At 38.4% G+C, this 14,220-nt stretch overlaps 1 protein-coding gene and 1 long non-coding RNA gene across 2 annotated transcripts; both read right to left on the bottom strand.

Annotated features, from left to right (window-relative positions):
- Nucleotides 1-4,077: 4,077 nt before the first annotated feature.
- Nucleotides 4,078-4,833, bottom strand: LOC126603520 (uncharacterized). The gene has a single exon (XM_050270400.1). The coding sequence runs from the start codon at nt 4,831-4,833 to the stop codon at nt 4,078-4,080; it is 756 nt and encodes a 251-aa protein (XP_050126357.1).
- Nucleotides 4,834-5,987: 1,154 nt separating this feature from the next.
- LOC126610866 (uncharacterized) lies at nt 5,988-10,712 on the bottom strand. Its single transcript, XR_007618632.1, has 2 exons — nt 10,607-10,712; nt 5,988-6,036 (listed from the first exon to the last, which is right to left on the bottom strand). It is a non-coding gene; the product is annotated as an uncharacterized LOC126610866 (long non-coding RNA).
- Nucleotides 10,713-14,220: the final 3,508 nt, after the last annotated feature.

The following is a 14,220-nucleotide window of genomic DNA, read 5'->3' as shown; positions in this document are numbered from 1 at the left end:
GATTAGTCATCGCCTACATGCGGGGATACCCTAGATTCATCCAAAAAGTACTACATTGCCATTTTCTGGGACAAGATAAGTCCACCAGCTAAACGCTTAAACCCTAAACTCGAAAACGATTAAAAGAAATGAACCAAAATCCATACTTTGCTGGTTTACTCGAGTTCACATCCAGTCCTTTGGTTATCAATGTCGTCATGCAGAAGTTGCAAAGTGTCCAGGTTTCCTTTTACCTTCTCTACCGTAAGAGCAAACCAGGTCTCAGAACATCACAAGCATACGTATTAAACATAAATGAGAAACAAATTTACGGAACTAATATAATGAATCAACATTATACATAATTGGCGCACGAGAAAGTCCACTTGCTTCAGCTGTGCATCAATAAGCTCCTGTTTACGCATAAATTCATTCCCATTTTCAGTTCCCTGACAAAAACTTCTTATTAACTCCGACTTCCAAAAGTTTGACAAAACACACTAAATTTCAAATATTTTGAGGCCATACTTTGATAAAGTTTATTTGTTTTGTGTTTTTGATTGATTGTTTGAATCAGTTTCCTTTTTTATTGGAATGACAGAGAATTGAGAGAACTTGGAGGTTGGATACTGGCTGTACAAAAATGCAGTAGCCCTGATTGATTAAGTAAGGTGAGATTTTACAAAAGTATGGTGCATTGCCATCACCCATACCTGTTAAAAAAATGACTGACAAGAGACTTTAACAACCATTTAAGCCTTACTACTCCAGATTACGTCCTAACCCTTCATTTGAGGGTTAAGTGATTAATTCGAAGTGTACACTTATCACTCACACACTTACACCCACATTTAAACAAAACTAGCCGTTAGAGACTAAAACCCTTCATTTTCTTTCTTCTTCTTCGATGCAGACAACACCCTTTGCTCGGGAGCCCCTTGCTACTTTCGACCCTTTGACTCCAGGAGTTGGTTAGCTTCCAACACTCCCTTCTAAACTGCTTCTGGGAATCAATCCGAGCAAACCCCTCAGGTAATTGAATCTCTCCTTCGGTAGTGCTTTTGTGAATATGTTTGCGATCTGATCTTCTATGCTGCAATAGATTAGCTTGATTATGTTGTCCTGTAATGCTTCTCTGATGAAATGATATCTTCTTTTGATGTGTTTTGTTCTCTAATGAAATACTGGGTTTTTAGTCATGGCAATTGCAGAGGTGTTGTCACACAAAAGTGGTGTGGCTTCAACCTGCAATTCGCCAAAATCTTTAAGTATGAACCTTAGCCAAATAGCTTGAGTTGTAGCTTCTGATGCACTTACATACTCTGCCTCAACTGTGGATAGTGCAACACTTTGTTGCTTCATAGAGGCCCATGAAAATACCCCTGATCCGAAAGTGAAAGCATAGCCAAATGTGCTTCTGCTATCATCTTCACTGCCACCCCAGTCACTGTCACAGAATCCAATTAGAATATATGACTTTCCCATCTCATATTTAATCCCATAATCAAGGGTTCCTTGTACATATCTTAGCACTCTCTTAGCTATGCCCATATGTATCTTGCTAGGATTCTACATAAACCTAGAAAGTAGGCTTGCTGAGAACATTAGATTCGGCCTTGTTGCAGTTAGATACAATAGACTGCCAACAATGCTTTTATAATGACTAGCATCTACAGGTTCACTTCCATCCTCTTTCTTAAACTTCTCATTTGCAATTAGGGGGGTAGAGACTGGTTTGCAACCCTTCAAACCAAACTTCTCAAGCAAAGTTTCAACATACTTCTTTTGATGAATAAAGATGCTACTTGCTTCTTGAATTACCCCAATGCCAAGAAAATGATGCAAGAGGCCTAGGTCAGTCATTTCATACCTCTTCATCATCTCTTCCTTGAACTCTTCAATCATTGCAGCATCATTTCCAGTGTAGACAACATCATCCACATAAATTGAGACAATGAGTGTCTTGTTGTTGCTTTCTGTCTTGGTGTAGAGTGTAGCTTCACTAGGACTTTTCTGAAATCCTATCTCAGTGAAATAGGAATCAATCTCACTGTACCAAGCTCTTGGAGCTTGTTTTAGGCCATAAAGAGCCTTCTTTAACTTGTACACTTTTTCTGGAAACTCTTGACTTATGAACCCTTGAGGTTGTTCCACAAACACCTCCTCCTCTAGCACTCCATCTAGAAATGCAGATTTAACATCCAATTGATGCAGCTTCTAACCCTTCTTGGCTGCTAGGGCTATCAAGGTCCTTATGGTGTCTAACCTTGCTACTGGAGTAAAGGTTTCATTGAAGTCTACACCGGGCTTCTGTGAGTAACCTTTGGCCACTAATCTGGCCTTGTTCTTTTGCACATAACCATCTAGATTGAGCTTCACTTTGTACACCCATTTTACACCAATCACAGGCTTGTCACTTAGTCGATTTACAATTTCCCAAGTGTCATTTTTCTCAATCATCTCAAGCTCTTCCTTCATTGCTTTCTTCCAAGCTTTGTCCTTCTTAGCTTTTTCATACGTTTCTGGTTCCACTACACAGTAATTACATGTAGCACATATCTCATCCAAGTTTCTTAACCTCACTGGAGTTAAGCTTGAAGTTGTTATCTGTGATTGACTTTGTTATGGACTCCTGTTTGCTTGCTGTGAAGTCTCTTGTATATCATCATTCTCCGTGACTTCTTCTTGAACTGAGGTCTCCAAAGACTCCCTTGTTTGTCTTTTGTTGAGGTCAAGTTGTAGAGAGACATTGTCCTTCTCTTTTACCTTTGTTTCCCAGTTCCATGTTGATTCTTCATCAAAAATAACATCCCTTGATAAGATTATCTTTTGAGTGAACACATTATAAACTCTGTACCCTTTCTCACTGGTACCATAGCCTACAAAAACACCCTTGTTACTTGATTTCTCCAACTTGTGCCTTAGTTGGTAAGGGATGAGAGTGTAGCACACTGAGCCAAACACTCTCAGATGCTTCACAGAGGGATTCCTTCCACTAAACACTTCGAATGGTGTCTTCTTGTCCAGTGCTTTAGTAGGACATCTATTCAATAGATACACTGAGGTGTTCACAGCTTCACCCCATAATTTATGAGGCATTTTCTTCTCATGCATCATAGACTTAGCCATTTCAACTATAGTCCTATTCTTCCTTTCTGCAATCCCATTATGTTGTGGTGAATATGCCACAGTGAGTTGCTTCTCCAACCCCACATCTTCACAAAATACATTGAACTCATGTGAGGTGTACTCACCTCCCCTATCACTTCTCAGTCTTCTGATTTAGTATCCACTTTGCAATTCCACCATTGCCTTGAACTTCTTGAATATTGTGAATACCTCAGACTTGAACCTCATGAAATACACCCAACACGTCGGTGAATAGTCATTAATGAAAGTTAGGAAATACCTGTTTCCACTAATTGTTGTATTTTTCATTGGTCCACACACATCTGAGTGAATCAATTCAAGTGGCTTTGTTGCCCTCCAAGCCTTTCGAGCTTCAAATGAATCTTTGTGATGCTTGCCAAACACACACCCTTCACAGATTTCATTGCATTGATCCATCTTTGGTATACCTTGCACCATTTCATGCTTTTGCAGATTTTGTAAGCTTGTCATGTTTAAATGACCGAGTCTCTTGTGCCATAGCTTCATAGAACTTGTCACACTTGCTTTCCTTGCCACTTCTTCTAAGTACTTCAGCACAAGTGGAAAGCTTCTGTTTTTCACTTCCACTTTGGTCACCAAGTTTGATAGGGATCTGTCATCATAGATCTCAACCACAGTTCCCCCAAAGAGTAGGAAATAGCCATGCTCCATCATTTGACCTACACTAAGTAGATTCTCATCCAATCTAGGCACTAGCATCACCTCCCTTATGCATCTTCTTCCTTTGTTGGTGTTGATAACCAGAGCTCCTCTTTTAGTGGCTTTGACAATGTTTTCATCTCCTATTTTCACTTTTCCAGTGAAGTTTGTGTCAATGTTAATGAGTAATGACTCATGTGCAGTCATGTGGTTGCTGCAGCCATTGTCAATGTACCACACTTCATTGTTTCTCTCCACTTTTGCATTGAAAGCATAGAACACATTTGCTTATTCTTCCACTTGATTTGCACAGTTCACTTGTTGCACATTCTTTGATCTACAGTCCTTCATAATGTGCCTAAACCTGTTGCATTTGTGACATCTAGGCTTGTCCTTGAACCAACATTCCCCAAGATGGAATTTATCACAGTGTTTGCATTGTTGCTTGGTTCTTGGACCTGCATTGATGTTGTTGCCTTGGTTAGGTCTTGAGTTGTGATACATTTTTCCTTCCCATTTCTTGTTCTTGCCCTTCCATTGTGGTTTCTGATTGCTTGCACTGGCTTGATTACTAGATCCAACATTGAGTGATTGAAAGGCTTTCTCAGGTGCAGAGTTAGCATGCCTCTCGAGTCTTTGATCAAAAGCTCTTAAGGATGTCATCACATCTTGCACACTGAGAGTTTCAATGTCTTTGGTTTCTTCTATAACACTTACTATTGAATCATAGGGTTTAGTCAAACTAATCAACAGTTTTTGGACAATTCTTTCATTAGGCAATTCCTCACCATATGTTTTCATCTTGTTTACAACATCAAACATCCTAGTGAAGTAGTCTTTTAATAGCTCATTTTCCCCCATTCTTGTATACTCAAAATCTCTTCTAAGGGACTGAAGTTTTACCTTTCTAACTTTAGTGTCTCCTCTGTACTCTTGCTGTAAAACTTCCCAAGCTCCTTTTGCAGTCTCTTCATTTGCTATCCTCGGAAAAATGGTGTCTGAGACAGCACCTTGAATGATTCCAAGTGCTCTAGCATCCTCCATCCGATTTTGCTTCAGTGTTTTGAGTTGTGATTATGTGAGATCCTCCTCTCGAGCATCGATCTCCATCTCAGGCAATTCATACCCGTGTTATACCATATCTCATAGATCATAGGATTTGAAAATGTTTGTCATTCTTATTCTCCAAAAATCATAATTCTCCCCATCAAAGACTGGAGCTTTTAGCTCATTGCTACTGCTGGATCCCTTCATTTCAGGGTAGTTTGTTGATTGTTGTTGTAGAAGACACTACGTTGGTGCTCCCAAAAATCTCTATTTGCACAGATTACGCCCAGACTTTTTTTTTTTTTTTAAGATCAGTAACAAAGCTCTGAGGCCATGATAAGGTTTATTTGTTTTGTGTTTTTTATTGATTGTTTGAACCGGTTTCTTTTTTTATTGGAATGACAGAGAATGGAGAGAACTTGGAGGTTGGATAATGGCTATACAAAAATGCAGTAGCCCTGATTGATTAAGTAAGGTGAGATTTTACAAAAGTATGGTGCATTGCCATCACCCATACCTGTTAAAAAATGATTGACAAGAGACTTTAACAACCATTTAAGCCTTACTACTTCAGATTACATCCTAACCCTTCATTTGAGGGTTAAGCGATTAATCTGGAGTGTACACTTGTCACTCACACACTTACACCCACATTTAAACAAAACTAACCGTTGGAGACTAAAACCCTTCATCTTCTTTCTTCATCTTCGATGCAGACAACACCCTTTGCTCGGGAGCCCCTTGCTGCCTTCGACCCCTCGACTCCAAGAGCTGGTTAGCTTCCAACATACTTATAATTAAGCAAAATCCAGTTTACCTGTAAAGATTGACCAACGATGCTTGCCAGTCTTTTGTGGAACATTGCGTCTGCTTCCTTCAGTTCTCTTGCCTAAAAGACACCCATATTTGACTAAAACACCAAAGAATTTAACATGTAGACCATATAAACAGAATGCAAAAAGCCAATGAATTATATCAAGACTGCCTGAAGCCGTTTAAAATAAACCCTTGCATAAGCCGCAAAATCCATTTATCTACCCCCCCCACTGTTGGGGCTTAAAAAGACTTCACTACTTTGGAGATATTTATCTTACAAAAAAGAATGTAACGCAGCGGAATTGATAGGTAAGAGAAAGAAAGAATACTCAAAGTATTACACAAGATTTTTATTCACTCACAAACTTAGTACAAGAGGAAACACTCAAACACTCTTAGAAGCTTTGTTGCTTCTTCTCACTTCTCACTACTTGCTCTCTTGGTTGTTACAAATGGTGTGGATGCCTTCTCCTTTTATAGGCATGGATGGAACCTTGGAGAAACATGGAAGCATCATGCTAGAGATATCTAGATAATTTCACTACCTTCCTAAGCTAGAATTATCTACACTAATCTTGTATGTTGGTGGAATCCTCACCATTCTTCTAGACTCTTCCACCAACTTGAACTTTGCTAGAATTCTCTAACATGTGCATGGATCTTTCTTTGTGCATGAGCTGGATCCATTATCTTTGGGCCAAGACAATAATACAATTCAATATCCCCCTCTTAATCTTGTCTTGTGACGCCGATTGTGTTCCTCAATCTGACAAAGTCTTATTGCTTGAGTGGTTTGGTGAATATGTCGGCGACTTGGTCTTGTGACTTCACGTATTCCACTTGCACATCCTTTCTTGCAATACTCTCTTATGTAATGATAGCAAGTATCCATGTATTTGCTCATGTCATGGAATATTGGATTCTTTGCTAGGGCTATTGCAGACTTGTTGTCAACATAGATCTCTGTTGGCTCTTCTTGTGGCATGCTTAATTCTTTTAGCAAGTTTCTCAACCAGATTGCATGACAGACACATAAGGTAGTAGCTACGTATTCAGCTTCGTAGGTAGAAAGAGTGATAATCGGTTGCTTCTTCGACATCTATGTGAATGTAGTGTCTCCCATGAAGAACACAAATCCAGTAGTGTTTTTTCTATCGTCGGAATTTCCTGCCTAATCACTGTCGCTATACTTAACAAGTTTGTAGTTATCAGAACTTGAATAGAACAAGCCAAAGTTAACAGTACCTTTAAGGTATCGAAGAATTCTTTTGGCAGTCTTCAAGTGTGTAGTTGTGGGATTCTCCATGTAGCGACTGACTAATCCGATGGCATAGAGAATTTCTGGTCTTGTGCATGTCAAGTACCGCAAGCTTCTAACTAAACTCTTGAAAAATGTTGGATCTACACTTTCTCCTTCGTCATGCTTGGTTAGTTTGACTTCGCACTCCATTGGCATGCTCATAGGCTTGCAGTATTCCATTTTGAACTTTTTCAGTATCTCCTTTGTGTAGCTTTCTTGGAAGATGAAAATGTCTTCTTTGTTCTGCTTGACTTCAATGCCTACGTAGTATGCCATCAACCCAATGTCGGTCATCTCGAATTCTTTGGTCATTACTCTCTTGAACTCTTCAAACATGCTTGGATTACTTCCGGTGAAAATTAGATCATCCACATATAAGCACACAATTAGAATATCTCCATCTTTGACTTTGACGTAGAGAGCATGTTCATGAGGGCACTTGGTGAAGTTGTGTCAATGAGACTATTCCATGCTCGTGGCGCTTGTTTTAACCCATAGAGGGCTTTCTTCAACTTCAAAACTTTGTCTTCATGCCCTTTGATTTCATAGCCTGTCAGTTGCTGAATGTAGACTTCTTCTTCTAGGACTCTATTTAGGAAAGCGGACTTCACATCCATTTGTTGAATCTTCCATTTGTTTTGAGCTGTCAAAGAAATTAGTATTCGTATAGTTTCCAACCAAGCTACAGGTGCAAATACCTCATCATAGCCGATTCCGGCTCTTTGACTATAGCCCTTCGCCACTAATCTCGCCTTGTATCTTTCGACCTCTTCGTTGGCATTTTTCTTTGTCTTATACACCCACTTGACTCTGATGGCTTTGTGTCATTTCGGAAGAATAGCGAGTTCCCATGTATCATTCTTCTAGATTGCTTCAATTTCTTCATCTATTGCTTTCCTCCACTTAGTATCTTGCATTGCTTCTTGGAAGTCAATTGGTTCACAATCAGCAAAGAGACATAAAAATGTAGGATTATCAAGTCTTTCAGCTACTTCATAGAGATCTCATAAACCTTTTGTGCGTGGTACTTCTCTTTCATATAGACTCCCACTTGATGATGTTGATGCTGGTAAATTGCCATGATTGGTTGATGTTGGTGAAGCAGATGGAGTAGTGGATTCTTGTTGAATCTCTCTTGCTTGCTCCATCATCCTTTGTTCATTCTCTTCTTCAAACTAAGGAAAGAAGTAAAGATCACCTGCATGAGAGCCAAAATCTCATTCTCCTTCTTCATCGAACGTCACGTCTCGACTGATCACCGCCTTCCCATTGTTTGGATTATACACCTTATAGCCTTTTGAATTTGAGTCATAGCCGATGAAGATGAACTTTTCACTTTTATCGTCAAGTTTGGTTCTCCTCTCGTGTGGTACATGTACGTGGGCTATGCTTCAAAAAACTCTTAGATGATAGATACTTGGTTTTCTTCCACTCCATGCTTCTTGCAGAGTCTTTCCCCATACACTTCTTGTTGGAGACCAATTTCATAGATAGACAGCACATGCTACCGCTTTTGCCCACAACTCCTTAGGCAATCTCTTGCTTTTGAGCATGCTTCAAGCCATGTCGAGGATGGTTCGATTTTTTCTTTCTGCCACACCATTTTGTTGAGGGGATCTAGGAACTGTCAAAGGTCGACGAATTCCATTGGCTTTACGGAATTCTTGAAATTCCTTTGAAGTGAATTCTCCTCCTTGATCAGATCTCATGGCTTTGATCTTGCAACCACTTTCTTTTTCTACGACGACTTTGAACTTCTTGAATGCTCCAAATACCTCTTATTTCTGCTTCAAGAAATACACCCAGGTTTTCCTTGAAAAATCATCGATGAAGATAAGGAAATAATTATTTTTACCCAAAGAGCTTGGTTTTATTGGACCGCACACATCAATGTGAATGAGCTCGAGTGGCTTCTGGGCTCTTGTGGTCGACTTTTTTGGAAAGCTTTTCCTGAACTGTTTCCCAAGTAAACATCCTTCGCAAACTTGATCAGGGTGGCTGATGCACAGTTAGCCTCTCACCATCTCCTTCTTGGATAATAACTCCAGTCCCCCAAAGTTAAGATGCCCAAAATGAAGATGCCAAAGCCAGGATGTGTCTTTGTAACATGTTTTGAGGCACTTTGCAACATCATTTTGAATATTCATAAGAAACATCCTATTCTTTGACATTTTCACCTTGGCAATTAATCTTCCTTTGTCATCTCTAAGAAAAAACTATAATTTTTCATGTGAATATCATAACCTTTTTCTAAGAGTTGACCCAAGCTCAAAATGTTGCTTTTCATATTGGGCACGTAGTAGACATTTGAAATTAATTGGTGACCGCCATTTTTTAGGGGAATAAGGATGTTACCTTTTCCTTTTACGGGTATTTTGGATTCGTCTCCAAAAGAAACGTTGCCACTCACCAATTCATTGAGCTCTACGAACATGCTTCTTCTTCCGCACATGTGGTTGCTAGCGCCGATGTCAAGGTACCATGTATAGTCTTGGTCTCCATCATTGATCTTGCATGCTAGTAGCACAACGCCATTATCTTCTTTCTTTTCTTTCACATAATTGACCTTCTCATCAAGCCTATTGCTTAGAGCTCTACATTCCCAAGCATAATGCCCAAACTTTTGACAATTGTAGCATTGAACTTAAGATTTTTCATACCTCAAGTTTGAGCGTCCTCTTTCATGACCTTTTGTTGAGCTTCGTCCTCTTTCGTATTTGCTATGGTTGTTGAAGTTCCAACCACGTCCATGTCCATATCCGCGTCCTTGACCATGACTTCTTTCGTACTGGCTTCTCTCATTGTCGAAGCTTTCTTCTTTTTTCTTTGGCTGGACATGCGTCTTGAGAAGTTGTTCATCACTCCCTTACCTCTTTTTATGTTTCTCTTCATATGCTTGTAGTGAACCCATTAATTGCTCTATACTAATTTCTTCCAAGTTTTTACTTTTTTCAATCGTCACGACAATGTGCTCGAACTTGGGGTCCAATGAACGTAGTATCTTCTCCATAATTCTAACATCTTCCAACTTTTCACCGTTTCTTTTTAATTGATTAGAAACAGCTAAGACTCTTGAGAAATAATCAGAGATTGATTCAGACCTTTTCATTTGTAGAGATTCGAACTCACCTCTTAATACTTGAAGATGAACCTTTTTCACTTGTTCGGTTCCTTTGTAAGAGGTTTGAAGCTTCTCCCATGCTTGCTTGGCAGAAGTTGCACTCGAGATCTTCTCAAAGCCGTTGTCATCTAATGCTTGGTAGATGAGGTAGAGAGCCTTCTTGTCTCTCTTTCTTGAGTCTTTCAAACTCTCATTCTAGGGTTGAGACAGAGTAGCTTCATCTTCTGATTTAGTGTAGCCTTTCTCCACGACTTCCCATAAATCGTGTGCTCCTAAAAGGGCCTTCATTTTGATACTCCAATTATCGAAGTTGTTGTTGTCGAGCACTGGAACTTGGAAGGCTGCCATAGCGTTGCTAGCCATAGCTCTGGTACCACTTTGTTGGGGCTTAAAAAGACTTCACTACTTTGGAGATATTTATCTCACAAAGAAGAATGTAACGCAACGGAATTGATAGGTAAGAGAAAGAAAAAATACTCAAAGTATTACATAAGATTTTTATTCACTCGCAAACTTAGTACAAGAAGAAACACTCAAACACTCTTAGAAGCTTTGTTGCTTCTTCTCACTTCTCACTACTTGCTCTCTTGGTTGTTACAAATGGTGTGGATGCCTTCCCCTTTTATAGGCATGGATGGAACCTTGGAGAAACATGGAAGCATCATGCTAGAGATATCTAGATAATTTCACTACCTTCCTAAGCTAGAATTATCTACACTAATCTTGTATGTTGGTGGAATCCTCACCATTCTTCTAGACTCTTCCACCAACTTGAACTTTGCTAGAATTCTCTAGCATGTGCATGGATCTTTCTTTGTGCATAGGCTAGATCCATTATCTTTGGGCCAAGACAAGATTACGATTCAACACGCACCAAATATGAACAGTGCACTTCTTTCCATTATAACAGACCATGAAATTACAAACCCCTCAGCAGCTTTTCAAATCATCAAGACGTTTCTTTATCCTTCAGGATAAGTAATAATAACTCGATTCATGTTTAAGCTTCCAGTGTGAAGAACATCTCCTTAAAAATGGCGTCTTCACATTGCCTTATAGTACAATTGTAAAAATATACAAAAACTTATTGGTTACAATGTTTCTGATATAATCAACATAAACTTTGAATAAAGGGTAAAAGACTGTTTACTACCCTCATGTTTCGTGGTTTTCAACATTTAGTACATCATGTTTTTTTCGTCTCAGAGTCATACCTAAAGTGTAAATTTTGGGACAGTCTCATACATCCGTTAGTCAAACTGTTAAATTTTTCGTTAACTGTGACGTGGCGCACTGAGTGGGCGCCACGTGTCATCCACGTTTTTTTTTTTTTTTTTTTTTTGCTTCTTCCTTCCTTCCTCCTTCCTTTCCCTTTCTTCCCCTTCTTCCTTCTTCTTCCTTCTTCTTCCTCCGAAATTTGGGGAATGTTTTTTTTTTTTTCTTTCTTCTTCTTCCTCCTTCTTCCTTCCCCTTCTTCCTTCTTCTTCCTTCTCCTTCTTCTTCTTCTTCTTCCTCCGAAATCTGGGGAAGTTTGTTTTTTTTTTTTTTCTTTCTTTCTTCTTCTTCCTCCTTCTTCTTCTTCTTTCTCTTTCCTCCTTCCTCCTTCTTCTTCTTCTTCTTCTTCTTCTTCTTCTTCTTCTTCTTCTTCTTCCTCCGAATCTGCCCAGATTCAATTTTTTTTTTCTTCCTCCTTCTTCTCCTTCTTCCTTCCCCTTCTTCTCCTTCTTCGTTCTTCTTCTTCGTTCTTCTTCTTCTTCCTCCGAATTTGGGGGAAGATGAAAGTGTTTTTTTTTTGAGGAAGAAGATGAAGAAGAAGAAGAAAGAAAAAAAAAAACATTCCCCAAATTTCGGAGGAAGAAGAAGGAAGAAGAAGGAAGAAGGGAAGAAAGGGAAATGAAGGAGGAAGGAAGGAAGAAGCAAAAGGAAGAAGCAAAAAAAAAACAAAAAAAACAAAAAAAGCAGAAAGTTGCAGTCGGAGGAAGAAGAAGAAGAAGGAAGAAGAAGAAGAAAAAAGAAAAAAAAAAAAAAACGTGGATGACACGTGGCGCCCACTCAGTGCGCCACGTCACAGTTAACGAAAAACTTAACAGTTTGACTAACGGATGTATGAGACTGTCCCAAAATTTACACTTTAGGTATGACTCTGAGACGAAAAAAACTTGATGTACTAAATGTTGAAAACCACGAAATATTAGGGTAGTAAACAGTCTTTTACCCTTGAATAAAATATTAAAACAATAAAACGAAATTTTTTATTCCTTTTCAACTTCAAGCGTGGAGTTCATTCTCAGCTATCAAAACTTAACATTACGTTAGTACTTAGCATTTCGTACTCCGCACAATCATCTACAGTCCTAGAAAAATAAATTAAACTTCAACCGCAACCGCAACCAGCATAACATGGCAAAGTGAACACAATTAAACAAATTATACTACTAAAAGAATGCAACAAAAATTCTAACTTCAACATCACACATTGCCCACAAACATAAAGAAAAATGAAGGTCTCAGAGAAAATCCGAACGGTCGATCAATGAGCTCGCGTAGCAGCAGATGATTACTCCATCATTGGGCTTTAGGGTTTATGATTAATTACTCCAGTCAGAACGAGATTGAAATGGTATGGGCCGGGTTATAGTTGGCAACGTCCAACGGGCTTCGTACCTGCAAACTAAATGACCATTTGTCCCATCAGGGAGCAGACTCGGTGAAATAGACATTGTCTGTGAAGAAGCAGACTACCTACACTTATGCAGAAAGATCTTATAAAACTTTACTGTTTTCTTTGATTGGCTTTGGGTTTTTTCTGCGCAGCTTACGACTTCCTATATAACCTGTCAACTGATATGTTACATTATCAAACTATTGATTCGATCGTTTAGGTGCGTGCTAATTATAATTACGTATTCTTGCATTAGTAAAATATTGGCCTATAGTCACTAGTTCATGTGGTTTATGAGACACTTCCAGAGAAACACCATGCTTCTAGTTGTTTCAGTTTTTTGTAATTCTTGAGGTTTTTGGGACATGTTTAGAGACAATATTTTGTCATTCCGAACCCAAATCAAGAGTAGGATTTTGATTGTGTACTGTTGATTTGCAAAACCATTTCTAAATTATTTCGTATAGGGATATTTACTTTGTATGGGATTTTGAGGGTGGAGAGAAGGACAATGCCGACGACTGTTGCAGTTGATTTTGACGGAGGAAAGAAAAATGAAGAGGTATGCCCAAGTTCATCATTATGGCATCGATATATCATTGAATTATCATTGTTCAACCATTGTTATGTTATGTTACAACATCAGTTTTTGTTGTTCATGTTGTTGTTAATATTGTAATGAATTATTTCAACCCGCTTGTACCCTAAGAAATTTTACTAGTTTTAACTATCCCATTTTTTTGAACTTTTTCTATAAAATAAAAAAATAAAAAAATAAAAAAATCCGCACAAAGACCCCCTAGAACTCGACCTTAATCTAGACAAAGTGGTGCAAAAAAGGAATTTTAAGGGATTAAGTGTGGTAATTTGAATTTCGAAAAATAAGCCGGGTTAATTACACACTCATCCTCTGAGGTTTTTCGTGTTTTCACAAAAACTCCTCATGTTTGATAAATATCACTAATACCCCCTGAGGTTTTAATTCACTTTCCCATAACCCCTCAAAAGACATATATACCCTTGTAGTTAATTACTTAAATTAAAAATCTTTATAAATAAATAGAAAAAGAAATCAAATTAAAAAGAATCACATTAAACATTAAAAATGGCCAAATTGTAGAATTCTTCTTGGCTTTGAATTCTGGGATGCGTGTGTGTTGGGTTTTTGGTTTTGGTATTTGACTATTGGTGGCTTCCTTCAATATTTTGAAGTTTCATAATTATTCTCTCTATAATTTTTTGGTCTGATTCATACTCTCTTTGCGAGAATGGAAGTACAAGGAAGAAGAACATATACTACGTCAATGAAAAATTCTCCTAATATTGTTTATAATTTACAGGAAACAAAGATTTCATTTGATCATTTTTAATTCCAGAACAAAAAAAAATCCACTAAAATACAGAACAAAAAACAATCGAAATTGCAAAGACGGGTGTTTTCTACTTTGATATGATAGCAGTGGCCAAAGCGACGGAGTTGAAGAA

Source organism: Malus sylvestris, chromosome 2 (genome assembly GCF_916048215.2).
Source record: "Malus sylvestris chromosome 2, drMalSylv7.2, whole genome shotgun sequence".
Taxonomy (NCBI): Eukaryota; Viridiplantae; Streptophyta; class Magnoliopsida; order Rosales; family Rosaceae; genus Malus; species Malus sylvestris.
The sequence above is the reverse complement of the archived record's forward strand: the minus strand, read 5'-3'. Positions and strand labels throughout refer to the sequence as shown.

Excerpts from the sequence above, each read along its gene's own strand:
- LOC126603520 (XM_050270400.1), bottom strand. The coding sequence starts at position 4,833 with ATGGAGGATGCTAGAGCACTTGGAATCATTCAAGGTGCTGTCTCAGAC.